Raw genomic sequence first — 25,925 nt, 5'->3', positions numbered from 1 at the left:
GAAATAACCTATTTTATTATTTGAAATAAAGTTTAGCTATTGAGCTAAACCAAGTTTACAAATCACAACTAGCTAGATATCTAATCTTTCATTTATACTAATGAAGACAAATAAAAAAAACATAAGTTAGTTACACTAAATACAATATTATATCACTCTTAAGTGCAATAAATGATTGATGCAACTTTAATTAGTTATAGTAAGAAGATTAGAATTAAGTTTAAGATAAGAACTAGCTAGCTAGGATGACACTTCATCTTTATCCAACAAATTTAATAGTTAATGCCTTGTTCCATCATCTTTTCTAAATTCTAAGGAGGAAATTCCTCAATCAAGGATAAAATGGATAGGGCTTATCATCCAACCCTTTCTATGATCTTTTTCTGTTATTTGAACTTTCCTTTTTCAAATTGAAGGACTACTCATTGTCAAAAGATTTTGAGAAAAAGAGAGGGTGATGTGAACTTGGAATTTAACAAGTGTAACCACCATAAAATTTCATAGCTTACAAGGGTCATGTGCATATTTGTCGAGCCATAAAAGGGTATTTGATATTTTATTATTTTCCAGAAATATATATGTTGAAACGAATAACTACAGAACGATAATTTTTTGCAAAAATACGTTGTAAATTTAAAATTTCGGAGTTTAAGAGTGTTTTCGGAAGAAAAAAATTAAAAAATTAAAATAAAACCTCGACAAATTTCCGTGCAACATAATCACGACGGATGATATGAGACTAAAATATATGAGGATTGGCTTCATTTGGTTTGGATTGCCACAATCATATCCAAAATTCTTGGTGTGGATGGACAGACATACATAATCCACTAGAATTCAACTTCTGCTGCTCTTATCCATTAAATTCAGTTTCTTATTGGAACCATTTGATGATAAACTACTTGCATGAACCTACTTCAAGATTGTGAATCATCCGTTAAATGGGTGACATATAGTATTATTGAAATATTGATTACCATGTTCAATAATATAACGTGTCATGTAATTAGTAGATGGTTCGCAATCGTATGCGAAGAACTATATCCATATAAGAATTTTTCCGTGAGATAATTCTGATATTCTTGACCCAAGTGGCGAGCCACTTAGTAAATCGTCTGCTTATACTTTTAGAAGGTAAACCTTCTAATGATTATGAAGTATTACAATATACACACTAAATATAAATTGTTGAGGTTTAGCTTAGTTGTAATAGAAATACGAGCTTGCATTCAGTTTAGTTTAAACCGAACTGAAATTTTGATTTATTTCATCTAATTGAACTAAATTTATGATAATTTCAATACAAACCAACCTGAATTATTTGATTGATTTTTCGGTTCAGTTTGAACTAAAAGTGGACTGAAATTTATTAACTTCTAAAACGGAACCGAACTGAAAGTCTGAATTTTTTTATAATTTAAAACCGATCTGTTTTTCATTTCGGTTCGATTTTACACACCTAAATAGAATGTATTTTGGAATACAAAGTTGCTGAGTTTAAAAAACCAGAAGTTACATACCAAATTATTTGAAAGGATATATAGTACATCATAATTTGCAGCATCTTCAAAACAACTCCTCTCAATGATATGAAAACAAGATAGGAAACGAGCAGTTTTATGACTTGCAGAATCGGTTTTTCGCTAATAGCTAAAGTTGAATAATTCAGTTCTACAACTCTCAATCTAGCCTAGAAGCTACACATGTACACAATTAATTATCGTAAGCTTTATAACACGATCAACAATGAAAACTCAAAAATGCCTGCAGATGCCATGCAGTTTAACTGGATCATAATTGACTAGCTTGCTGCCTCACCTAGGAGAGAAACACACAGATGAATTGGTTAGTAAATGTATTTGATTCCGTCAGTTTGTCACTATATTTTATTTTATTTTGGTTTTTGGTTCGATTCGGTTTTTGACATAAAAAAATTCAGCTAAGTTTTATCGCAAACCAAACCAAACTAAAAACTGAACTGTACCGAAAAAATCAACCGGCCCAGCTTACTTGGTTCAGTTAGATTCAGCTTGAAAAATTCAGTTCGGTTAGGTTTCAAAATTGACTATTTCTATGGCTTAAAATGCTGGAAAAAATACGAAGTAGTGGGCACTCCTTTGTAGGATAAAGGTGGATAGTTCACATAACTCCAGCATGGAGCAGGGTCGTCCAGCTCGTAAACCGACTATTTCACTCCCTCTCCAAAGCCCGGAGAATTTTAAATTACACATAAGAAATACTTGATTTTTCTTTTCTATCCACATAAAAGATTTGTTCTAAAAACCGAACAAGTAGCCTAATCGGAGGGGCCACCAGTTAACAGTCAAATCGGTTAGACTGGTTGGTCCGACTTTGTAGATACAGTTTCTTTGTAAAGGCTGCAATCCTACTTTTGATAGGTCTATTATACCAGTCAGATATTATCAATTGTACTTGTCAATTATTTTAGGGTTATTTGCAAAAAGAAGCTCCAATTTTTACCTTTTTAGCGATTTAAGCACACCTTTGAAAATTGCATAAAAAGAGCCTTTCACTTTTCGAAGCAATTTGGGGCCAGGCCGGCATTGAAAAACTGCCAAATTTGCTACGAGAGGTGAAAGGTTGGGCTTTTATTGCAATTTTCACAGGTTGTGCTTAAATCGCTAAAACCGTGTAAGGTTGGTTTTTTTTTTGTTGTTGTTGCAAATAACCCATTATTTTATGCCAATTCGGCCAACCTAGCTCTCGTGCCCCAAAATCATCAGAACTACAAACTGTAGAGGTCAGAACATGAACATTGAACTGATTCACATGATGCCTGTATTCCACATATTATTGTGCCTATTTAGAGATAAACTGGGGAAAAGGCTCAAAATGATAGGTGAGGTGAGCTCCGCATTTAATTAAACTTACTAGCAGCTTCTTCCAGAAGCACTTCTGTAGATAAGCCGGTTGAGAATCCCATCTTTCGCATGATTTCTTCTAAACGATTTGTATTTGTCAGGTACAAGTAACCCACCTACAGAACATATTGCAGCTTAGAATTTACCGAGCAACAGATGTCTATATCAGGACGACGAGCTTCATGAGTACAGTAACAAGTGAAGATAATAAAACGAATATAAAACATTGTTGAAGAGATGATAGTTTTTCTCTAGGAAGCACTGAAGTTTTAAGAAGTGGATCAGATAAATAATTAAAAAATATTTCAAAAGCTCGTGATATTTTGATAAAAGACAACAAGGTTAAAGAGCACTGACTAATGTTTCCAGTGAAGATGCTCTGTTATAAACTGCTGCTCCAGCACGCTTTTTCGTCCGTGTTTTAGCTGAAGCAATATTCTTCCCCCAACGGAGGACACCTCTACATAAGAAATTGTCAAATATTGTTAATTAAGACCAACTTCTACAGATGGAAAAAATGAGATCCTAACAAAAGTTTAAATGAATAATAATGTCAAATTAGTTCATGTTTGATAGAGCAATGAAAGTGCATCGCGTGACTTCTTCATTTCTATTATCAACACTGTGAAAGGTATAATAATCAAATAGACTGTATAAAGAGATAGAAAGAACAAATATACATATTTAACCGACCTTTCTTCTTCTGATAGGATATTATCACTAAGAAGCTTCTGAAGCAATGCATCCTGATTGCGAAAAACAAAAATATTGAGAAGTGATAGATGATTGTATAACAAATGAACTGCTTTCTTATGCAAAACAAAAGTTCTAAAATTTGGAATCTGAAATTCTAAATTTAAATTAGCTTCAGCTGTTATTAACACTCTTAAAAGAGATTCCTCAAATATTCCCCTACATCATATGTTTCAACCTTTTTTACCATGAAAACTTAAATTTAATGTCAAACGCTAAAAGTACTAACGGCGAGAAGAAGAACCTAAATTATTTATCGAAAATGTAAGAGCATTCTTCAGGTCAATTAACTCTTAACTAACTTTAGAAATAAAAGACATTAATTTGAGGGACACAAATTCAAGAGAAAGGATCATCTCTTCCAAGATTTTAGGAAAGAAATTTGTTTCCTGTCTGCAAATATAAAACTACTGCTACAATATGTGATTCATCTGTTCAGCAGCTGCAACAAGAGTGTTCAATAAGTTCCGTATTCCTCTATCTGGATCCATTTGTTCAATCCATTTTCACAAAATAACACCTTAACTCCTAGGGAAAGGACTTTAAATTTCTTTTACTGTTTGCCTTTTTACTTGAGTAGGGTGAGAAAGGAGAAACTAAGTGAACATTTTTCTAGCGAAACTAGAAAGTAGTTGTGAACTCTGAGAAAACAAAGACAAAAGCATAAAATCTGTTATTGTTGCAAGTACATAAACTTGGTTTTGTAGGTTTCGCCAACATATGCACACAAAAAATACCACAGAAAAATATAAAATAACATCTAGGAATAGCAAGTGAGTACAAAACAGGGTGTTTAGGAAAGTAATGCACCTGTGCTTCACAGCGTACTACTGCCATTACACGTTCATTAAATTCATCAATACTCAAAGGAGGAAACAAAAAGTGTCTTCGAGCATATAGCTGCACAGCCATAAATTAGCATAAGATAGCTGGAAGATTGGAACTAAACATCTATACGGAAATGAAAGACAAAAAAATTTAGAAGGTCTACCATGTTAGTATTAATTATGAATTGAAATTATTTAAATAATAAATGAGTATGAATTGAAATGCTTTAATTCATAGGTGAGAGCAATTACCATATTAAAATTAATTATGAATTGAAAGTATTTGATTCTATGCAAGAACAAATAATTAAAAATGGATTAGAGTGTAAAAAGCTCAAGTACATGTTCATTCATATCCAATGAAGAGCAAAGTCACCAAGGTCTGTAAACTTACGCGTCGGTGAATTAACCCACACTTAGTCATTTTAAATTTTTAATCAAGTAAGGACAATACTCTATAACTTTATGTCAATTAACCCCCAAATTATAGAAAATAAATGCGTTCAGTGACCGTGATGACCCAAATTCGAGAGTTAGTTGACTTAAAAACAGAGAGTACTGTCCCTAGTTGATTAAAATGGCTAAGTGTGGGGTTAATTGACCATCACGCACAAAGTTTAGAGACCGCGATGACCCTTTGTTCGATAAGTATTGCCTAAAAATCTAACACAAGTACACAACCTTAAAGTTAAGTAACAATGAATAGTTACAGAAGTTACCTCGTATATGCTATCACCAATATATGCAAGAGTAGCTGCATTATAAACTGTTCGAGGCTTTTCCACTTTTGGTGGAGCAGGCATCCATCTCTCATATCCCATATACATATCATTAAATTTCTCCTTAACCCCTATAAAAAATTCATCAAACAAAACATGCCCATAAAATTCTCTAAATTACATAATTTACCCAATTGTTTCCATGATTATAATTCTTAAGACAAACTACAAAAGAACACAACTTTAAGGAAAATGGTCCAAAGTTGGCATTAAACTTCTCTAAATTACATAATTTACCCAATTCTTTACATGATTATAATTCTTAAACAAACTACAAATGAACAAAACTTTAAGGAAAATGGTTCAAAATGGCATTCATCTCTCATATCCTATATACATATCATCAAATTTCTCCTTAACCCCTACAAGAATTTCCATCAAACAAAACATGCCCATAAACTTCTCTAAATTACACAATTAACCCAATTCTTTCCATAATTATAGTAATTCTTAAGCAAACTACAAAAGAACAAAACTTTAAGGAAAATGGTTCAAAGCTGGCATTCATCTCTCATATCCCATATACATATCATCAAATTTCTCCTTAACCCCTAAAAAAATTCATCAAACAAAACAAGCCCATAAACTTTTCTAAATTACATAATTAACCCAATTCTTTCCATGATTATAATTCTTAAGACAAAGTACAAAAGAACAAAACTTTAAGGAAAATTATTAAAAGTGAATTCATATAACAAGATTACCTTGAGTTACAGGGTTGCGCTTGAGCAGAGCTGAAACAGACTGAGCAGTGAAAGTGAGTGAAGAAGATGAAGGTGGTGGTGGTGAGGGTAAAGAAGGGAAGTTGTTGGGTTTTTTGTTGGGATTTCTTGGAGCATTCGGATTGTAAGTAAGTCTTTCTTGAGTGTCCCATGAAGCTCTTACACTAACTGATGACATTGTGCATACAATTGTCCGCATTTTTTATTGCTTTGGTTCAGTTCTTTTTGGAAGTTATTTATTTGTGATAACAAGGTTTTAAGGATTGGGTTTGGTTTCTCCTGTTTATTTCCCTGGGCTTGTTAAACCCATGCCCATTGGTCTTGAACTTTTTTTTTTTCAGTTTTACTCCCTCAACTTTTGAATTCTTACTTAAAACCTCAACCTCTGCTTTATATAACCATTAAATTAAATGAAGGCTAAACCTATTTGAAGGTCCCTGAACTATACGTTTTTTGTTCATTAGGCTCCTCAACTTTTATTTGGCTTCCTCAAGTCCCTAAACTTTCATATTTTGGTTCATCAGGTCCCTCAACTTTTATTTGGCTTCCTCAGATCCCTACACTTTTGTTTTTTGGTTTCTTAGGTCCATAAACTTTTGTCTTTTTTTTCTTCATTAAGTCCTTAAATGAATCTCCCTTAAAAGACCTAATGAAACAAAAAAATAAAAGTTTAAGGATCTGAGGAAGCCAAATAGAAGTTGAGGGACCTGATGAACCAAAAAAATAAAAAATTAGGGATTTGAGGAAGCTAAATAGAAGTTGAGGGATCTGATGAACCAAAATTATATAGTTTAGTGACCTCAAAATGGGTTTAGCCTTCAATGAAGTTGGGTATGACCTTTATCTCTAAAGTTTTTCTATTTTAGTATAATGTCCGAGTCGAGTACGTTATTGACTTATTGTCCATATCTTAGACGGCGGGGAGAAACATATCATTGAATCACATGATAGTTTAAAAACGAATCCTTCATACATTTTAAACTTTACAAATCTACAAATGACTCGTACGGATTTTAAAATTAACTATTACAATTTTTTAAGTATAATAGTTATCTATGTATAACATTTTAAATTTATACTCGAACTGACAAACTAATATGATGCTAATTATAAAATTTGAGTTAGAAAGTATAATATTTATTGGAATTTTTTAGACGAGACATGACTTTTCCATATAGCTAAACATCGATTTTTTAATATTATGAGTAATATATATAAATTCTTATTTGTGATCCCAACAAATTACTGAGCTAGATAATACAATAAAAAACGTAAAAAGAGAAGGAAGGGAGATGGTTATTAACCAATTCCATAAATACAAATATATAGTATTCGGTCTTTCATATAATCAATAAAACCACAACTACTCTGTAAATGGGGTATTAGCTTGATACTATATTATTTACAATTCTAGCAACCTTTTTTTTATTATCTAAACTATTAATTATTATAATATGAAATTCATATACAATGATATTTTAGATTAGCAAGTTTACATATGCATTATTGATCATTAGATGGATACATTTTGCGAGGTGTGTACTTTACAAGGCAATTTAGAATAATTTTAAAAATTCAAGTCTCTAATTGGGATAAAATGAACAAATCACGGCGGAAATAACAAGTGACAATTCAATGACTGTTTGGTAATTTTAGCCAAATAATTTATCTTTGATTAAAGGATCATTTTACCCCTTTAATTTGGCACAAAATATCAAAAACGTTAAAAGTAGAAAAAAGAAATCTCTTTTATTCTGAACTTGGCAAAATAGGGTCAAAACCTCCCCTGCCCGCTCTCATCCAAGAGAGTGAGATACACTCTCCGATTTTGATGGTATTTTTTTTCCAAAGTGGTTTTTGATAAAAAAATGTTTAAAATAGTCATATTCTTTCTAATATTTTAGATTAATACCTAATAATAAAAACAATTTAATCCTTTTAATTTAAAACCTAGAATAACTAATTAATCCCCCAATTTTATTTTTTTACAAAAAAAAATATTTTTTTAATTTATATAAATATTAATAAGTTTATAAAATCAAAAACCGTAAAAAAATACCCTTTATACACAATAAAACGATTTACCCCTCGAAATTAAAATTGACCCCTCGGAACGGATTAGTGAACTGACCCATATGGGTCTGTCCATCTTTGCTCCTCGTTTTGGCGAGGAGCAGAGCTCCGAGTAGACCTTGTAATTCGTATTTGGGGGTCATAAACGGATCAAACCCGTTTAAACACGAACATGATTAGCCTAAACACGAACACGACACAATTATTAATCGAATTTGATATACAAAACCCATACACGACACGTATGTTACACAGGTTACACGACACGACACGTATAAACACGTTTATCTAAACGTGTTAATGGTTCAACCCGCTTAAAGTGACACGTTTAAACCCGTTTAAGTTTTTTAACTATTTTTTAATTTATTTAATATAATACTAAAAAACAATTACTATATTTTGAGATAAATACTATTTTAGTTATAGATAATTTAAAAAATTAATAACAATTAAAAATTTAATAACATTTAAATTAGGGTTAATGTCATAAAAATTCACCAATTTCACATTTTATAAAACTTTTCATAAACATACACCAACTTTCATTTTTCTCCAAATACACGGTGATGGCGTGTCACTCATTCATTGGTTAAAAATGACTACACCTCAGCAAATTGCACCAATGAATAATTGTCACGTCAGCACCGTGTATTAAGTTGGGAAAAAAAATGAAAGTTGGTGTATTTTTATGAGAAGTTTTAAAGAACGTGATTAAATTGAGAAAACATATAAAGTTGGTGAATTTCTATGAAATTACCCCTTTAAATTATATAAAAAAAATTAATTAAAACTATTTAACCGTGTTTAAACTGGTTTTAAAAGGGTTAGGCGTGTATAACCCATTTAGATACGAAATTAATCGTGTCATAAACGGGTAAACTCATTTACATCAAATCCAAACCCGTTTAACTTCGTGTCATGTCGTATCTAAAATTGCCAGGTCTAGCTCTGAGGAGCTGCTGTTCCTCATACGAGAAGAGGAGCAACAACTTCTCTTTTCCGGCGAGGAGGACCTCTTCGCCAGAACTGAAATAAATAAATAAAATATATGAAATTTTTTTAGGAAAAATTCAAAAAGATCCCTAGATTAATAATGATTAATTGCGATTTATTAGAATTTGGATATGGTTAATTAATTATAATTAATTAGAAACCCACTCTCCAATTAAAGTGTCACGTCAGTATAAGGGTGTTTTTGAGCCGGTTTTGTCAAGTTTAGGATAAAAGTAATCAGTTTTTTTAGTTTTGGATGTTCTGATACTTTATACCAAGTTGTGGGGGTAAAATGATCGTTTGTTAATTTATCTTTTGCATTTCTTTAATAAAAGAAAGGCCAAATGTCGTAAAAACGCCAAATCTTTTACAAAAATTTCACAAAAGTCCTGACCTTTTAATTTTGTCGATTTTGGCCAAAAATGAATTATTTGGTTTCACAAAAGTCCTGACCTTTCAATATATGTGGATGCCACGTAGGCGCCACATAGGCAAATTGTAATCAAATTGAGAGTTGGCCACAATTGAAACCATATAATCTGTTTTTGGCCAAAATCGACAAAATTGAAAGGTTAGAATTTTTGTGAAACTTTTATAAAAGATTTGGCCTTTTTATGATATTTGGCCTAAAAGAAAAGAAAGGCAAAATAAAATAAAATAAGCCACAGTACGATAAAATTAAAGAGACGACATCATCGTCTACTTCGATTACATTTCAGTCCCAATATTGAAGTTGTGTTAAAACCCTAAAAACCCATTTACAAAAAGATTTCAATACCAATATCTACTATAACCCAAAGTAATGAGCCGATACGACAGCCGCTCCGGCGACCCCACTTCTTACCGTGACCGGAAAAGGTGCAGAATACACTCAATACTTACATTTACACCACTGTATAATATGGCTTTTACTTAATATTGACGGTTCTTGAAATAATTATTTACGTGCTTCTTTTTATGTTTTTCTTGTTATTTATTTCGCTTAGTTCAATCATATTATATATTTTATTTCTTTACCTACTTAATATCAAACACCTTATATTCAACACTGAACTGAAATTTCATAAGGAATTTGTGTTTGATAGATTGAATAGTGAATTAGTTGTAGCCTGGGATTTATTTCGATTTACTTTCGTCTTATTTAGTGATTCGGGTTTTGGTGGTGCTTCTACCTATGGCGGTTCTGGTCGGTCTTCTTCTGAGAGGCGAGAACAGGATCGTGCTGCCTCGCCTAGGAAATCGGATTTGGATGGGCTGACTCCGTTTGAGAAGAATTTCTATGTGGAGTCTCCTTCAGTTGCGGCGATGTCGGAGAGGGAGGTTGAGGAATATAGGCAACGGCGGGAAATTACTGTGGAGGGTCGGGATGTTCCAAAACCTGTTAAAACTTTCCGTGATGTGGGGTTTCCAGGTAATTCTTATGCATTTCAAGAAAGCTGGCCATTTATTTATTTGTTTTCCATTTTGTCTCATGTTGTCAATTTATGGGTGTTTGAGAAGTGGATATGAAGTAGTATTACTTGACTTGGAAATTGAACGGCATCACCCATTTTCATTTAAGTGTAAAGAGGAAAGCTAGGGTTTCTTTGATTGTTTTCTTTAGGTTTTTCAGCTTTCATGGATCGTCTCAGACCTAGACACAGACAAGTTTTCTCTGGCTTCACAAAACCTGAGATTGAGAAGATGGAACAATTGCAAAAAGAATCAAGCTCACCTATGAACAAGGAGTTTTTTCAAAAAATTGCAAGAAGTTTTAATTACTCTTCTGGACGTGCTGGGAAGCCTATTGTTAGATGGACAGAGGTAGAATGTTGGTTCCAAGATAGGCAAAAATATGGTCCTTGCTTAAAAAATATTCTGTCAAATGAGGGGAAGGAAAGTTCTCAGATCCCTAAAGAAGCAGGAATAAAAGCCTCCAATTTATCTGAGATGGAATTTGAAGCTAGGTCATCAAAAGATGGGGCATGGTATGATGTCGAGATGTTCCTGTGCCATAGATATCTTCCATCCGGTGAAGCTGAAGTTCTTGTTAGATTTGTTGGATTTGGGGCTGAGGAAGATGAGTGGATCAACATAAAAAGTGGAGTTCGAGAACGGTCTATCCCGCTTGAGAATTCAGAATGTCATAAGGTGCAAGTTGGAGATGTTTTATGCTGCTTCCAGGAAAGGAGAGATCAAGCTATATATTATGATGCTCATGTGATAGAGATTCAAAGGAAAATGCATGACATAAGAGGTTGCAGGTGTATGTTCTTGATCAGATACCAACATGACAACACTGATGAACGAGTCCGATTGAGGAGGTTATGTAGCAGACCGAGTTATTAGTTGTTTCGTTTGATAATAATCCAATCGATTCCGTTTACTTTCTCGTCTCCGACAACATTATTATTGTAGGAAGCTACAGCAGTATTCAGCATGTTGTAATGCTGATATGTTGTTGACTCAGTTGATACAGTTTTCATAATATGATTTTTTAAATCAATTTCTTGGGTAAAAAAAAGTAGTATTACTTTGGGTTCTTTGGAATATATTAATGGCAGCTATTTGCTCACTTAAAGTTTAGGGAAATTGGGAATGTAAGGTTCATTTTCTCAGTATATTTGTAACTTGGCCTATTGAAAGGATCAATATGTTCTAGAGATGTTTATTTTAAACTGAGATGGGATTAGATGTCCCTACTGTTCCAACTCAGGAAGAGAAATTCTTTTGCTTATTTTAGTCATTATTTTGCATCATCTATATTGGGTTGGGCTTAACGAGTTTCCTTCTATTAAGTGACTGGGATTGCTCAGCCGACTTGGGTCATATACCGTCTATGCATATAGAAGGGTAATTGTGATTGATCTATTTTCTTTGAGATGGCTGGCTGAATTTTTGGCTGAAATTTGCATGCTATCCCGATTTAAGATTAAACTTTCCATCTTCTATAGGAAGAAAAGAAATGGTTTTAATGTTAACAACTGCTACCTGGAGCAGAGTTGCTTATTAGGTTATATCTAAGATTTAACTTCGCGTAAGGCTTCTTTACTTTGTGATATTATCTGTTATTATTGATGCTTCTGAATATTCCTTCATATTTCAATCTCTGGGAGAGGTTGTTGATTAGCTATGCATTGAAAGTAAATCTGTGGTTGTTCTGCTTAAGCTGTTCATACTTATTCAAGCACCCGCAAATTTTCTGGTAGACATTGTATGTCATGCTTGTTTAGAAAATCTAATTAACAAATCAGGTTAAGAGTACATCACATTCCAGCTGCTATTTATAATGGAGTAATCCTATTGTAATTTTTTGGAGAGACTGTCTATTTTTATTTTTTTCAAATATTGATAGAATTAGTTTACATATATCTGCGAAATTTCGTTAATTGGAAATTTCCTTTGATGAAAATACGGGGATGCATATACTTTACTGCAGAATATGTTTTAGAGGAAGTAAAAAAAGCCGGCTTTGTTGAACCTACACCCATACAAGCTCAAGGATGGCCAATGGCCTTGAAGGGGCGTGACCTCATTGGTATAGCTGAAACAGGATCAGGGAAGACACTAGCCTACCTATTGCCTGCAATTGTCCATGTTAATGCTCAACCGATTTTAGGTAAAAGCGCAATTTGACAGCTCTTAAATTTATGAATTGTATATGTTTGCAGAATAAAAGTTGAGCTTTTTATACTTTTAAACAGCTCCTGGGGATGGTCCAATTGTGTTAGTTTTAGCTCCAACACGTGAACTTGCTGTTCAGATACAACAAGAAGCTGCTAAATTTGGCGCATCATCAAGAATAAAAAATACGTGCATATATGGTGGGGTTCCTAAGGGACCTCAGGTGCGCGATCTTCAGAAAGGTAGGTGGCGGCAAGGTTTGAGACGACATTGCTTCTATACTGTATTCTGACTTTCATGAACTGGCTATCCTTACATGGTAATTGAGTTTGAGATAACTTTGTTATTTTCTAAAATCTGCAGCTGATCTGTTATTTATTCTTCATGAATGTCAAATTCAATTATTATCTCCATTTTTTTTGTCTCTTTAGGTGTTGAAATTGTTATTGCTACACCTGGAAGGTTGATTGATATGATGGAATCACATCATACGAATTTGCGGAGGGTTACTTACCTGGTTTTGGATGAGGCAGATCGGATGCTAGATATGGGGTTTGACCCTCAAATACGAAAAATTGTTTCTCAGGTTTCCCCCCTAACTTGCAAAGTCTACTGACTAGAAAGCTTACATCTTTTTCATAACATACATGCTCTGTATGTAGTTATTTTGACATGTCAGTGTTATGTAAGTCTTACATGGACTAGTGTCGCTTCAATTCCCTCTTTCCGTGTCTTTTTTTTGTGGTCTGTTTAGATATGCCAATCCCCTTAAGCTTTCAAAAGTGCAAACATGCTGGAAAACTGACATGGTATAAATGAAGTATGTTGCTATGGCAACACTAAATAGTGTAGATCTAACCATTACTAATTCAGTTTCTGGAATTGCTACTTCTGCTTTGTTTATTATCTATTAGATTTCTTGGAGTCCTGGCTGGTACCTTTTATTTACAGTTCCTTAAAATTCAATGGCCACAGCTGCACATGTAGATGGGTGGCAAAACATATATGTTTTTCTGATTCATTTTTCTTTTATATTTATGTTCATCATGAGTAAGCGAGGAGAAATGGAACTATTTTTAGCATTAGCCATTAGCTGATACCTTGACAGAGTGCGACTATGTTTCTGAATTTTGTGGAAGTTGAAATTCTCTATTTTCTTGATGTGTTTTCTAATGATGTGAAATGTGATATAAGTAGCTGTGAATTTTCTGAAAGTTCTATTTGATTCTTTTTAGGATTTGCTTTATGACACAAAATTTGTCATTTGTCCAAGTTGCTCGTATATTGCTATAATTTCTGGCTTGCAAATTTTATTACAAAACTAAGCCTGCCAAAATCACCTATTTAGAAGTGTGTTACAGTAACATTGATATTGTCTCCACAAGTTGCATTCTCTTTGACTGTTGTTTAATCTTTCACTCGATACAGATTCGTCCTGATCGTCAAACTTTGTACTGGAGTGCAACTTGGCCTAAAGAGGTTGAGCAACTGGCCACTAAATTTCTTTACAACCCATACAAAGTAAGATAACATTTATGAACTTTTCGTCCCCTATACTTCTTTTTGATTTTTGTTTTTGGCTCATCCGACTGCCTGATGCTTTATACTATTTTATATTTTTTCTGGACTTTTGAGTTTGAGGTTTCCCAGTCTTGTTCAGCAATTGCTTTGAAGCTATCTGATCTCGTTTGAACTTGAGAAATATTGTCAATTTTCTTCACCTTTTTTTTTCAGACTCTGGCTTAGTTATGGTTGCTTGCTGCACTATCTTTTTAATTGAGTCTCTCTGGTTTATCATGCAGGTGGTAATAGGATCAGCGGACTTAAAAGCTAACCATGCAATACGCCAACATGTTGACATTGTCTCTGAGAATCAAAAATACAACAAGTAGGACATTTTTTGTAATTGTTAATTTTGGTTTCAGATTTTATCCACCTGTATCCATCATGCAGGATATGTATATGTTAATATTAGCAGCAGCATTACCTGTATTATTTTGTAATTCAGGCTGGTGAAGTTGCTGGAGGATATCATGGATGGTAGCCGAATTTTGATATTTATGGATACCAAGAAAGGTTGTGATCAGATCACTCGTCAGCTTCGAATGGACGGATGGCCTGCTCTCTCAATTCATGGAGACAAAAGTCAAGCCGAAAGGGATTGGGTGCTTTCAGAGTTCAAAGCCGGCAAAAGCCCTATAATGACTGCAACAGATGTTGCTGCTCGTGGCCTAGGTAAAAATATACACAGAATGTTGCATTGCCTCATTTTTTGATTTTACTCTCGAGTCTGTTTGTGAGTCCTGACATAATTCAATTATCCTTAGTTTCTACATTTATGTTTGTGTGTATCAAGGTATGTCTTTATTTGCACTGTTCAAGCTTTCTCTTACTTTAACGGTCTTTCTGATCCCCGATCCTCTGTGATGAAGTTTATAAGTTATTGGTGCATTTCACATTTCTCCAGAAACTGATTGAAATTGATGGCTTTTTTATGAAGTTTTGGTACTTTTGGTTGAAATAGCTTCGATTTGGAAGGGTTACTTCATTACTTGCTAGCATCATTTACCCGGTTCATCATTTTTTTCTGGCTGCAGATGTGAAAGATGTAAAGTATGTAATTAATTACGACTTTCCTGGATCCCTTGAGGATTATGTTCACCGTATTGGTAGAACTGGAAGAGCTGGAGCAAAAGGAACCGCCTACACTTTTTTTACGGCTTCCAACGCTAGATTTGCTAAGGATCTTATCTCCATACTCGAGGAAGCTGGACAAAAGGTCAGTCCAGAGTTGGCTACAATGGGTCGTGGTGCGCCTCCTCCTCCATCAGGTTAGTCGACCTTACTAGGCGTGTTTTCGACTGATGCACACATGATTTAAAGAGCTTTTGTAAAACAGAGACATAAAGACCTTACTAGGCGTGTTTTTGGAAAAGTAGCACATACACTTCGTTTAATCAACATTTTCCGTTTCGGAAACTTCGTGTTTTTTATACAAACTTCATTTTTAACATTAACATTGTTTTGGCATGTCCCTGTCCAAGTGGACCGTGTCCAAATGTCTCTTTTCCTCGTATCTGTGTCCCCGCTACATAGGAAATGATTAGCCGATGAAATAACATAATCCATCAATTCGAACGTGCTCATGTACTAAATATTGTTTTATTCACATATTCTGATGAATCAGGTTTGGGGGGTTTCCGAGATCGCGGGAGGGGTTACGGTGGCGGAGGTCGCTCCTGGAACTAACGGTAGCTTCTAGAAAGAAGCATTTATTGACTTGAACATAGATATCTGGATGTCCTACAAATGAACTCTATAGATAGACTGCTGTTTGGTCTGTAAAGATAATTTTGTGGAATCATCTCCAGCATATATTGAATCTGTACTATATACTGTACTGTTGAAATCCTTCACTCAATTATTTGGATTAGGTAAAAACTGTATGTTTTTTTTTTTTTTAAATGAAAATCAATCTCATCTTTTAATGTTGTAAATAGATTTAAAGCTGAAAAATTCAATTTTGAATAAAAATATCTCATACAATATTTAAAATGGGGGTGATTGGTTCAAAAACTTGAGAAATTCCAGTTTCATCAATGATTTTTTGAGTGTTAATTGTAAATCAACTTGTAAATTTTAGCATGTTGTGTAATAACATACACAAATTTCAATATTTGATAAAATCATTCACCAGCTTTTTATATTGTGGTAAAATCAAACTGACTTTTATATTTTGGACAAATTGGAATACCAAATATTTTTATAATTCGTTGGAAAATATTTATATAGACACCATGATATATGTTGTTACGGCAGTCAGAACAATGTTTTTTAGCAAAAATAGTTCGATGTTTCGATTTGGCAAAATATAAAAGTTGATTGATTTTATCAAATCTAAAAGTCGCGATATAATTATAAAACACGTCAAAGTTCATAATTTATTTTGCAATCGCTCCATTTTTTTTATTCACCTAGGCAATACATGAATTAATATAAATTGAGTTAAATTAAATTTATTTACTTAATTTTAATAATTTAATTTATAACCTTTTGAAATTGTATCCATCATCATCAAATTATGCTCATGTTCTTGGCCCACCAACTTTTTTAATTTATCAATTCTTGAGAAAGATGAATCATTTTCACAGCAGTAGTTCCCCGTAGTAGGAATAAAAACAAAGTGACTGAGAAAAAAACTTCATTTTTGTTCGATCTTTGAAAGTTGTAACAATGAGCGACGAGGGTCCTAAGCTTTACGCCAACAAACCCAAAAAAGGTACAAATTACACTCTGTTTTATATTAGTTGTTGCTATTGTTTTTTAATTAGTTGTTGACTCAAATTAATATATTTTAACTTCCATTTCAAGAACAGCTCAAATCAAACAATTTCAAGAATCAGCACCATCAACAACAGCATCTGCATCATACAAGATGGGCTCTCAGTCCACTGCTCCGCCGCCGCCCCCACCTCAGCCGCCAAAGGAATCTTTTGCCAGGCGTTACAAGTTTATTTGGCCTCTTCTCTTGTCTGTCAATCTTGCTGCTGGAGGTTCTTACCCTTTCGAAATTCTTTAACTTTATTTTATTTTTTGTAGTTTTATTTGCCTATCTAGTGTGTGTTTTTTTGACAATAGAGATTTGTTTACAAGTGGGTATTTAAGGTTTCGGTGCCATATGCCGAAAAGAATCTAAATTTATTGCAGTCATTTATGTGTGGTTGTGTGTCTTAATCATTTTCAACAGTGTGGGATTTTGAAATGTTTCTTTTGTTTGTGCATCAAATTGTTGGCATGTGAATGATTCAGTGTTCCCTGATAAATTTCGGAGCATTGACCTCTTATTCGAGTAAAAAAGAAAAACTTGCATTAAAGTGATTTTTCGAATTTATTGTGTATTGGGAGCATGCATATATCTTTTATACTGATAATAGGAAGAATAATGTGGTTGATGGCCGATATGTAAATGTGTTTTAGAGAATCATTGGGGTTCGATAAAATGTATTTGGCTATTGCGTTGTGAAATTGTTACATTTTAATGAATTCTCTTTGGAATGTGGTATAATTTGCTTTAATTCAACTTACGATTCTAATTCTAGTTTGAAGTTTTTGAGGTTCCTTCAATGTGAAGTTTGTATGTAGACAATTGACATTGCATTGCCGGCCTTCATTTTTGGAAGCTGTTTAGATTCGTGAGATTCAATGAAACTCAGTGGCAGCAAGGATTTGTCTTAGATTCAAACAATTATCTTTTATTTTTTTGCTGCACCAATAGGGTGAAGATTACCATCATTGGGGCACTTGCATATCAATTTAGGACATGAAGAGTTATTAGATATGGTTATGTTTCTGATGCATGTACTGTTGCACATGTCTCCAATTGGGTGTGTCAGCAATTATATTCATTTTACTTTGCCTAGTGAGTTATCCATGCATTAATTTAGATGAGATGAGAGACTGTGATAAGTGTACATTTCAAAGTTATGTATGACTTAGATAAATTTGATGTGATCTGACCTTGTGCGACTATGTATCTGTCTCAATCCTGTAATAAATAACAAAATCTCATATTTGTTTGACTATCCTTTATTGTGGTATAATAATGAATGCATGAAACTGGTTTATGTGATGCTCTTGACTGATAGACTTTCTTTGGTTGCGTACTTTAGAAAATTTATTTACTCTGTTAAGCCATTAAATTAAATATCTCAATTGACAATTGAACATCTTAACAAAAGTGTAGCATATTAGGAGGGAAAGGAATGGGGTGTTAGTTTGTCTCGGAAATTGTTGAATTTGCTGATATCATAACATCTTTCTCCTTTTATTGAACAAACAAAAGCTTAATATTAGTTGTTCAAGCATCTAAATACTAAAAAGTATCTAAAGACACTACAACGATTTTTAAATTTATCAGGAAAAGGGAATAGTTCTGATGTATTTATTTCTTTGTTAAAGGTCTGAGTAGATTTTGTGATATGCTCTCGAGAAGCGTAAAATAGAATTTAATGGTCTTTCCACTACTTCCAGTCAATTGGGTAAATTAATTGTCGACATAAATTACCAATCCTTCGTCTTAGATAGTTGACCAATTCTTTAGAAGTGTATGCAATTATCGTTATATAGTAGATGTTGCAAAGAACAAGTATATTGTTATTCACTGAACTGCAATTATGAAGTGGTTATGATCATCCATGAACTTACTATATTAGAAATATGAATGAGATAATTGTTTGCTTGCCCCAAGATCCTATCTCTATATAATTCAAATGTAATCAATCTTAAGTGATTACTTAGTTTACTGTTTATCACCCTTTGTTATGGACGGCCATCTGAACTTGGATTGCTGGTCCATCGGGAGACATAAAGGCCTGCCGAGGTCTTCTTTGGCTACTATGTCTAAGTTAGATGTTTATGTGCACAACTTTCTTTTTGGGGTGAGGTGGGGGTGGGGTAGAGGTGTGCCAAACTGAACTGACAACTTGGTTCGATCCGGTTTGAAATTATAAAAGAAATGGATGTGGTTCGATTTTGGTTGTTAAAAGAATTCAGTCCGCCTTTGACCCAAACCGAACTGGAAAATTAAATCGAACTGGAAAATTGATTGGTGCGGTTTCAAATCGAACTAGCAATTGACTAGCGCTGTGTTTGAGAGGTATATCTGTTTCATCCAGTCTGAATTTCTGGCTCTTTTACTTTGCTCATAAATATGTTTTAGCAGTTGAACTTGTTGGAGTGACAATGTTTTAGTAAATAAGCTATTGAGCAATTTGTGTGACATGTTTTAAGGACTATGCTTCTATCTCCATATGAACCGGGTTTTATGTATTGTGCAGCTTACTTGTTCTTGAGAACTAAGAAAAAGGACCCAGAGGAAGAAGAATTACCAAACAGTGTTCCTTCTACTCCAGTTTCAGCCACCCCTACTACTACAACTGCTTCAGAAATTGAGAAACACAATACACCACCCGCCATTTCCGAACCTGTGAAGCCGCGTGAACCTGTCCCAGAGAATCAACAGCGTGAACTTTATAAGTGGATGTTGGAAGAGAAACGGAAGTTGAAACCCAAAAATCCGGAAGAGAAGAAGCGCATTGATGAAGAGAAAGCTGTTCTCAAACAGTTCCTTCGAGCAAAATCCGTCCCCACTGTTTAGTCGGCCACGCTCTCTTATTCCGACTTGAATCAGCAGATTTATCTCTCATCAAGTATGAAATCGATGGTTCGCTGTGATCTCGTAAAAATTTATTTCTTGATCAAATTTTAAAGATGTCATCTTTAATTCTAATTGCTATTATGATTTTGATGCTTTATGTGATATGGTGAAAAAGATTGTCCATAAACTTGACTGATTTGTAATTGGCTCTGTACATATAATCAATTTCAATGGTTTTATCTTTTCAATTTGTGGTGTTAATGTATGTTGCACAATCTATATGATTGCTACATTAGTGAAATGATGGCTTTTATATGAGAAAAACAAGGGTTTCTTGCTGTACTACTTGTCATATTAGCATGAAATGGAGCATATATTTCTAAAAATTTTGATGTGGAAGAGTTAGATTCACATGGTGATATGGGCCTAATGAGCATTGCACAATTCCCAAAGAGGATGTGGACACTGAATTTGCATGCCATGTTCTGAGTTAGAACCACAAAAAATGGAAAATTAAATTTATTTATTTTTTCTCAAAGAATTAATTCAAATTTATCAGTCGCTTCATTTATGAGTATATAATCAATTAAATTTAATAATATTATTTAATAAATTTTTTATTTAATGATTTAATAAAAGTAATTAGATTTATTCACAAAAAACACATAATAATAAATAAAGTCAATAATGATTTATTCATTAAAAGAAGCAATTTCTAAAATAAAAATGGAACGGAACAACATATGCACATCAGTAACTGAAGAAAAATTCTAACCTCCATTTATTTTCCGTCCGAATTTTTTTAATTTGGTGTGGTGGTTTACTTTTTTCATCAGTTTAATATTTAATTTATTTCTATTTAATAAATATAAATTATTCTATATTTGTTCTTTAAAAAAATTTCTTTATGATTTTTTAATATTATTATTAATATATTTTGCTATTTTCTTCATAGATACATTAGTCGAGCTGATTTAAATTATTATTGATAATTTTTTTTTAATTTTAATGTTTTTCCAATCGAACTTTTTAAAAAACCAAATCGTCGATCATTTGAATGGCGTATAATTTGTATATCTATACTATATATAAAAGTACGGATGGGGGGGGGGACAGGCAAATTTACCGATTAATCCTTTTAAATTTATTATTAAATGAAGGTTTTATAGTAATTAACTAATTAATTATTTAAGTAATTATTAATATTATAATTGAAGTCCTAATTAGAATAGAATTGTATTATAATGTAAATTTTCTTAATCCTAACTAATTTCCTCTTTTTACGTTTAAATAAAATAGAATTGTACTAATTGGCAAACACTTTTATTACTTGTTTTGGCTTCTTTTACGTTTTTGTAGCATAAAATTTTGCAATATTTAATTTTATTTTAGATTAAACTTAAACAATCATATGCGCAAGGTCTAATCCTTTAGGTAAATCATTATCTAAGTTAAATTATCATTCGAATTCATGTACGACTATTTATTTGCTAAACTATTATGGTGCCCCAACATATAATTACATCATACTATTAGCTATAAGGCACAGTGGCACATTTATGATAACACCGTGTTGGGTTTCAATGCATAACTCAAATTGGATGCCAAGTCTATTAATGGTTGAAACCGAACAAGTCTATCTCATGCTAATTTTTTTCCACAGATAAAAAAAAATAATACATGGACAACTAAAATAATTAATAACCTTAAACTAACTCATATCAAAAATTTCTTAATCTACATATCTATACTATACTATATATAAAAGCACGGATGGGGGGGACAGGCAAATTTACGGAATAACCCTTTTTAATTTATATTAAATAACGGTTTTATAGTCATTAATAAATTAATTATAATAATTAATTACTAAAAAATTATTATAATTAGAGTTTTAGTTAAAATAAAATTGTATCATGATAGAGGAATATTAATTGAGTATAGAAAAAATAGCTAATCTTTTTCAAATTAATAGGAATATCAATCTTTTAGTTTGACTACACTAGCAACACAATTAATATTAAAAAATTGACGAGTCACACTACGATCCACGTGCGTAGCACGTAATGCAAAACTAGTATTTGTAATGTCGTAGATGTAGTTAGTTTAAATTAATCTATCTCTGTTAAAAAAAAAACCTTCAAATAATTCTCTTCTGTCCTTTTTTTAAATAATGTATATGTAGAGTTCAAATCCATCTCATCAAAAATAAGAAAAAAATTAAAAATGTAATCTACACCACTATAGTCCTAAACTTTAAACTTTTCAAAAGAATTTAAAAATATATCCAATCTATTCTGTAAGATTCTTAGAGATTTAGAAGAATTAAACAATTGTATTCCTATCTAAACAAATCAACATTTATATGTAGGGGTACATAGAGAGATAAAAGATAGCCGAACGATCTAATGCAATTATGAAAAATAATTACAAATTATATAAATGTCTTGATTTAAAAAGATAATTAATCATAAGTTAGGTAGTTTGAAACAAAAGCTAACTAAGGAATGGAACTAAACAATTAAATAAACAAAACAAAATTGGGCCACATAGAATGCCTACATTATTTTGATAAAACAGTCAAAAAAGAGTGAGATTTTAAGTTTTAGATGATAAATTAATAAAACTTTTCCCCAAAAGAAAAGGCTTTAATTCTCCATTAATTATTTCTTATGATTCATACAAATGTACTTAACTACCCATGCATGAATCAAATTACATGTATTATATTTGAAGGCAATAATGACTATCCATTTGTTTATATAATACACTAAGAAGGGTTTAAAAAAAGAGGAACTTATGATTAGTTTTAGTCAAAATGAATTTATCTATTAAAAATATAGCTTAATTTTTATCGTTTAAATCACGAGCTTTAAATTTTATCAGTCTAATTCATTCTTTTACGTTTGTTGTTAAATGTATTTATACCTAGTTTGGAACTGATGTAGCATAATACTATATGTATTAACTAAGATAAATTTGTGCGCATGAATGTTTAATATTATGTCACGCCAGTTTCAAACAAGTTGTGTATATATTTAGCAATGATAAAGAAAATGATAGACCAAACCTAGCAAAATTTAAAAATCATAATTCATTTGGCAAACGAATTATAGTTGTAGGTAAATACGTTTATTTTGTCTTTATTTAAAACAAACTAAATTTATAAAAATCTAAAATTCTTCAAACTTGAATTGAATTGTTCGGTTGATTTTTTTAATTTGATTTGGTTTGTATTCAGATTTAATTGTTTTTTTTATATCCAAAACTAAACATAACTAAAAAATTAAAAGTTTTTATATATTGTCAAGTCAAGTCAAATTGAATTGAACCAAATTTTATCAGTTTGGTTCGATTACTTTCGATTTAATTAAATTATTGCACACCTCGAGTTAAAGAAAGTGTAATCTTGGTGAAAATAAGAGGTACCACATGTAGGCTATTGAATATAAAATAGGGATGTGAATGAAAGTAATATGAAATGTATGGGTTGGTTGATAATTTAAGAAAGATTATGATGATGATAATAATAATATGGATTTATTGAGCCTCACATGAATGCACGAGGACACCAGCTGCGCCTCTCATCCCCCACCGTGCCACCACACAATCATACACTCTTGTGGGGACTATTTCACTCTATCTATACATTATAATACACAGTCCTCCTATATAAATATAATAATAAATATATATATATAATATACAGTGGCGGAATCAGAAAATTAAATAAGAAAATAGAATATTAAAAAAATAGTTGATCACTGAAAAAAGAAACGGAACAAAACAATTGAAAATGATAGTTAGGAGGCGACTAGGAGGCGACGCCGATCACCCCTCGGTTCCGGCTCTTGCTACATACACATATCATTAAGGACTAATCACTTAAAATATTATCTTTTCTAAAATAATTTAGTTATAGAATTTCATAAAAACGTCATTTTAATCTAATTTCGATAAATACATTTCAATTGTAGCCAATTAGGCATATTTATCAAGAACTAAAAAACAAGTCTTTTCGATTTTTAATTTTTTTGATAAAATATAGCCTTTTTCAATTGAAAAATACTTATGAAAAGGTTTGGTTATAAATAAAAAAAAGAAAAATAAAATTGATGGCCTTTTTCGAAAAAATTGAATGATTAGTCACAATTAAAATGCACTTCTTAAAACTAGGTAAAAATTGGCGCTTTTGAAAAATCGGGACGATAAATACAAAAACTTGAAAAATGCAATATATTTTTTTAGTGATTAAACATATGATTTTTTTTGCCAAGATTAAACATATGATTAACACCACGGAAAATGTATGATGCCTTACAATTGATAGAGTGTGGTGATTAGAGATAAAATCTCAAATATAATAATTATTAAATTTCATTTAAAAAATTGTACACTTAGCTTTATTTGGAAGAGAAGGGAGTAAAGTAAAGTATGAATTTTTAAAATAAAATAAAATAAAGTAGAGAACGGTAAAGAAATATAAGGATTACATTTAACCTTTTCACATTTAAGAAAATAATAAAATAAAATAATAGTTTATAGAAAAATTCACTTGAAAATAATCAACACTCCAATTTGAAGACTTGGCATATGAGGGTTGAGGGGAATTTCGTCATATTTTTCAACTTTTCAAAAAATAATTTAATTTTTTTTTTAAATAAAGGTTGACATTTTTCAACTCCTGTCAATTTTTATTAACCCTTCTTAACCCAAATATAGTGTACTTCAACCTATACTTTAAACTTAAATTTCATTCAAAATTCACGGTTACTCTTGTATTATTGATTAATTAGTCTATAATGGATGTAGTTACACTAATTATAATTTGATCCGTATGATTCACACCCTAATTAATTGTAACTTGAGACCAAATCAACAAATCCAATTAATGTCTCGCAAAACTTTGATCTTGCTGTGTAAGTTTTCATTTTTTTTTTGTTAATCAACCAAAGAGCAAATATATTGCTGAAAGAGGCCCAGGATACAACCAGCCCAGCTGGGAAACAGACTGGATGCTAACAGGCTAGCACCAGAAAAGAAACAAAAAAACTCAGGCAAAATAAACCCTTAGACCCTGCTCAACAGACAGCCTAAACTTTATCTTAACATATTTCTAATTAACATCACTAGTAATTCTAGCACAGATTTGCTCACAACACTGGACATTTTGATTGAAAATAGCATCATTCCTGCTTTTCCATATATGATAAATTGTTGCATTAAACCAAAGCCTTCTAGCCTTAGCTTTTCTAGACTTCCCTCTAGCTCTTCTTGACAAAAAACTGATCTCCCTTCTCCATACAAAGCCTTGTCTTCTTTCATCAGAGATCCTCAGAATTTTGTTCCAGACTTCAGAAGAGAAATCACACTCGAAGAAAAGGTGATCAATGCTTTCTATCTGTAAATTACACAGGGAACACACATTTGAAGGAATAACTCCCCGCCTCAGAAGCTTATCTTTGGTGTTTAGCTTTCCCATGACAGCCAACCAAGTTACAAAGGAGTGTCTTGCAATCATTCCTGCAAACCAAACCACCTTGTACCATGAAACTTTGTTTTGCATTGGAACCATACTTTTCCAAGCACTGTTAACAGAAGAAATACCATTTTTTGTTCCTTTCCATTTAATCATATCTCTAGTACCCTCTCTGACTTTGAAATTATTTTCAATATACCTCCAAGCATTGAGGGTTTGATCATCCATGGGGTCTGGAAGCACCCATCTGTTGCCTCTCCACACCTCTGCAACTTTTGCCAGCTTAGGAACTTCAGCATCCTTCAAATTTAACTGAGGGTAAATTTCTCTAAGAGATCTGCCATTTAACCATGGGTCAAACCAGAAAGAGAACATTTTTCCATCTCCCAAATCATACTGGAAGAGGTTGTTGATAGAACTCCTGATGTTAAGAATTTGTCTCCACACCCATGAGCAGTCATAAGGCTTCTCAATGCCCCAGAAACTAAGCCTTTTTAGCTTGTTCTCTGTCACCCAAGATGCCCACAAAGTTGCTTTCTGAGAGAGAAGACCCCAAATGTGCTTAACTATAGCTGCTTTGTTCCAGATTAAAACTGACTTAATCCCAAGACCACCTTCCATCTTGCTGCTGCACACTTTGTTCCAGTTCACTAGGCCA

General features: G+C 32.5%; 4 protein-coding genes across 4 annotated transcripts; 3 read left to right on the top strand and 1 right to left on the bottom strand.

Annotated features, from left to right (window-relative positions):
• Nucleotides 1-1,492: 1,492 nt before the first annotated feature.
• LOC126679821 (uncharacterized) lies at nt 1,493-6,217 on the bottom strand. Its single transcript, XM_050374826.1, has 7 exons — nt 5,946-6,217; nt 5,182-5,312; nt 4,446-4,535; nt 3,576-3,628; nt 3,240-3,342; nt 2,893-2,998; nt 1,493-1,818 (listed from the first exon to the last, which is right to left on the bottom strand). Exons 1-7 carry the CDS (start codon nt 6,160-6,162, stop codon nt 1,802-1,804), a joined length of 717 nt encoding a protein of 238 aa, XP_050230783.1. The 5' UTR covers nt 6,163-6,217; the 3' UTR covers nt 1,493-1,801.
• A 3,486-nt stretch (nt 6,218-9,703) lies between these two features.
• Nucleotides 9,704-16,085, top strand: LOC126681167 (DEAD-box ATP-dependent RNA helicase 20). Its single transcript, XM_050376599.2, has 10 exons — nt 9,704-9,887; nt 10,175-10,440; nt 12,448-12,627; nt 12,713-12,874; nt 13,064-13,218; nt 14,061-14,153; nt 14,435-14,520; nt 14,641-14,867; nt 15,230-15,463; nt 15,820-16,085. The coding sequence occupies exons 1-10, from the start codon at nt 9,832-9,834 to the stop codon at nt 15,879-15,881; spliced, it is 1,521 nt and encodes a 506-aa protein (XP_050232556.1). The 5' UTR covers nt 9,704-9,831; the 3' UTR covers nt 15,882-16,085.
• Nucleotides 10,437-11,745, top strand: LOC126681168 (protein SAWADEE HOMEODOMAIN HOMOLOG 1-like). The gene has a single exon (XM_050376600.2). The coding sequence runs from the start codon at nt 10,647-10,649 to the stop codon at nt 11,355-11,357; it is 711 nt and encodes a 236-aa protein (XP_050232557.1). The 5' UTR covers nt 10,437-10,646; the 3' UTR covers nt 11,358-11,745.
• A 681-nt stretch (nt 16,086-16,766) lies between the features above and the next one.
• LOC126679724 (uncharacterized) lies at nt 16,767-20,036 on the top strand. The gene is made up of 3 exons (XM_050374688.2): nt 16,767-16,911; nt 17,009-17,185; nt 19,469-20,036. The coding sequence occupies exons 1-3, from the start codon at nt 16,866-16,868 to the stop codon at nt 19,786-19,788; spliced, it is 543 nt and encodes a 180-aa protein (XP_050230645.1). The 5' UTR covers nt 16,767-16,865; the 3' UTR covers nt 19,789-20,036.
• Nucleotides 20,037-25,925: the final 5,889 nt, after the last annotated feature.

Source organism: Mercurialis annua, linkage group LG5 (genome assembly GCF_937616625.2).
Source record: "Mercurialis annua linkage group LG5, ddMerAnnu1.2, whole genome shotgun sequence".
Taxonomy (NCBI): domain Eukaryota; kingdom Viridiplantae; phylum Streptophyta; class Magnoliopsida; order Malpighiales; family Euphorbiaceae; genus Mercurialis; species Mercurialis annua.
Note: the sequence above shows the minus strand (reverse complement) of the source record. Positions and strands in the feature narration are given on the sequence as shown.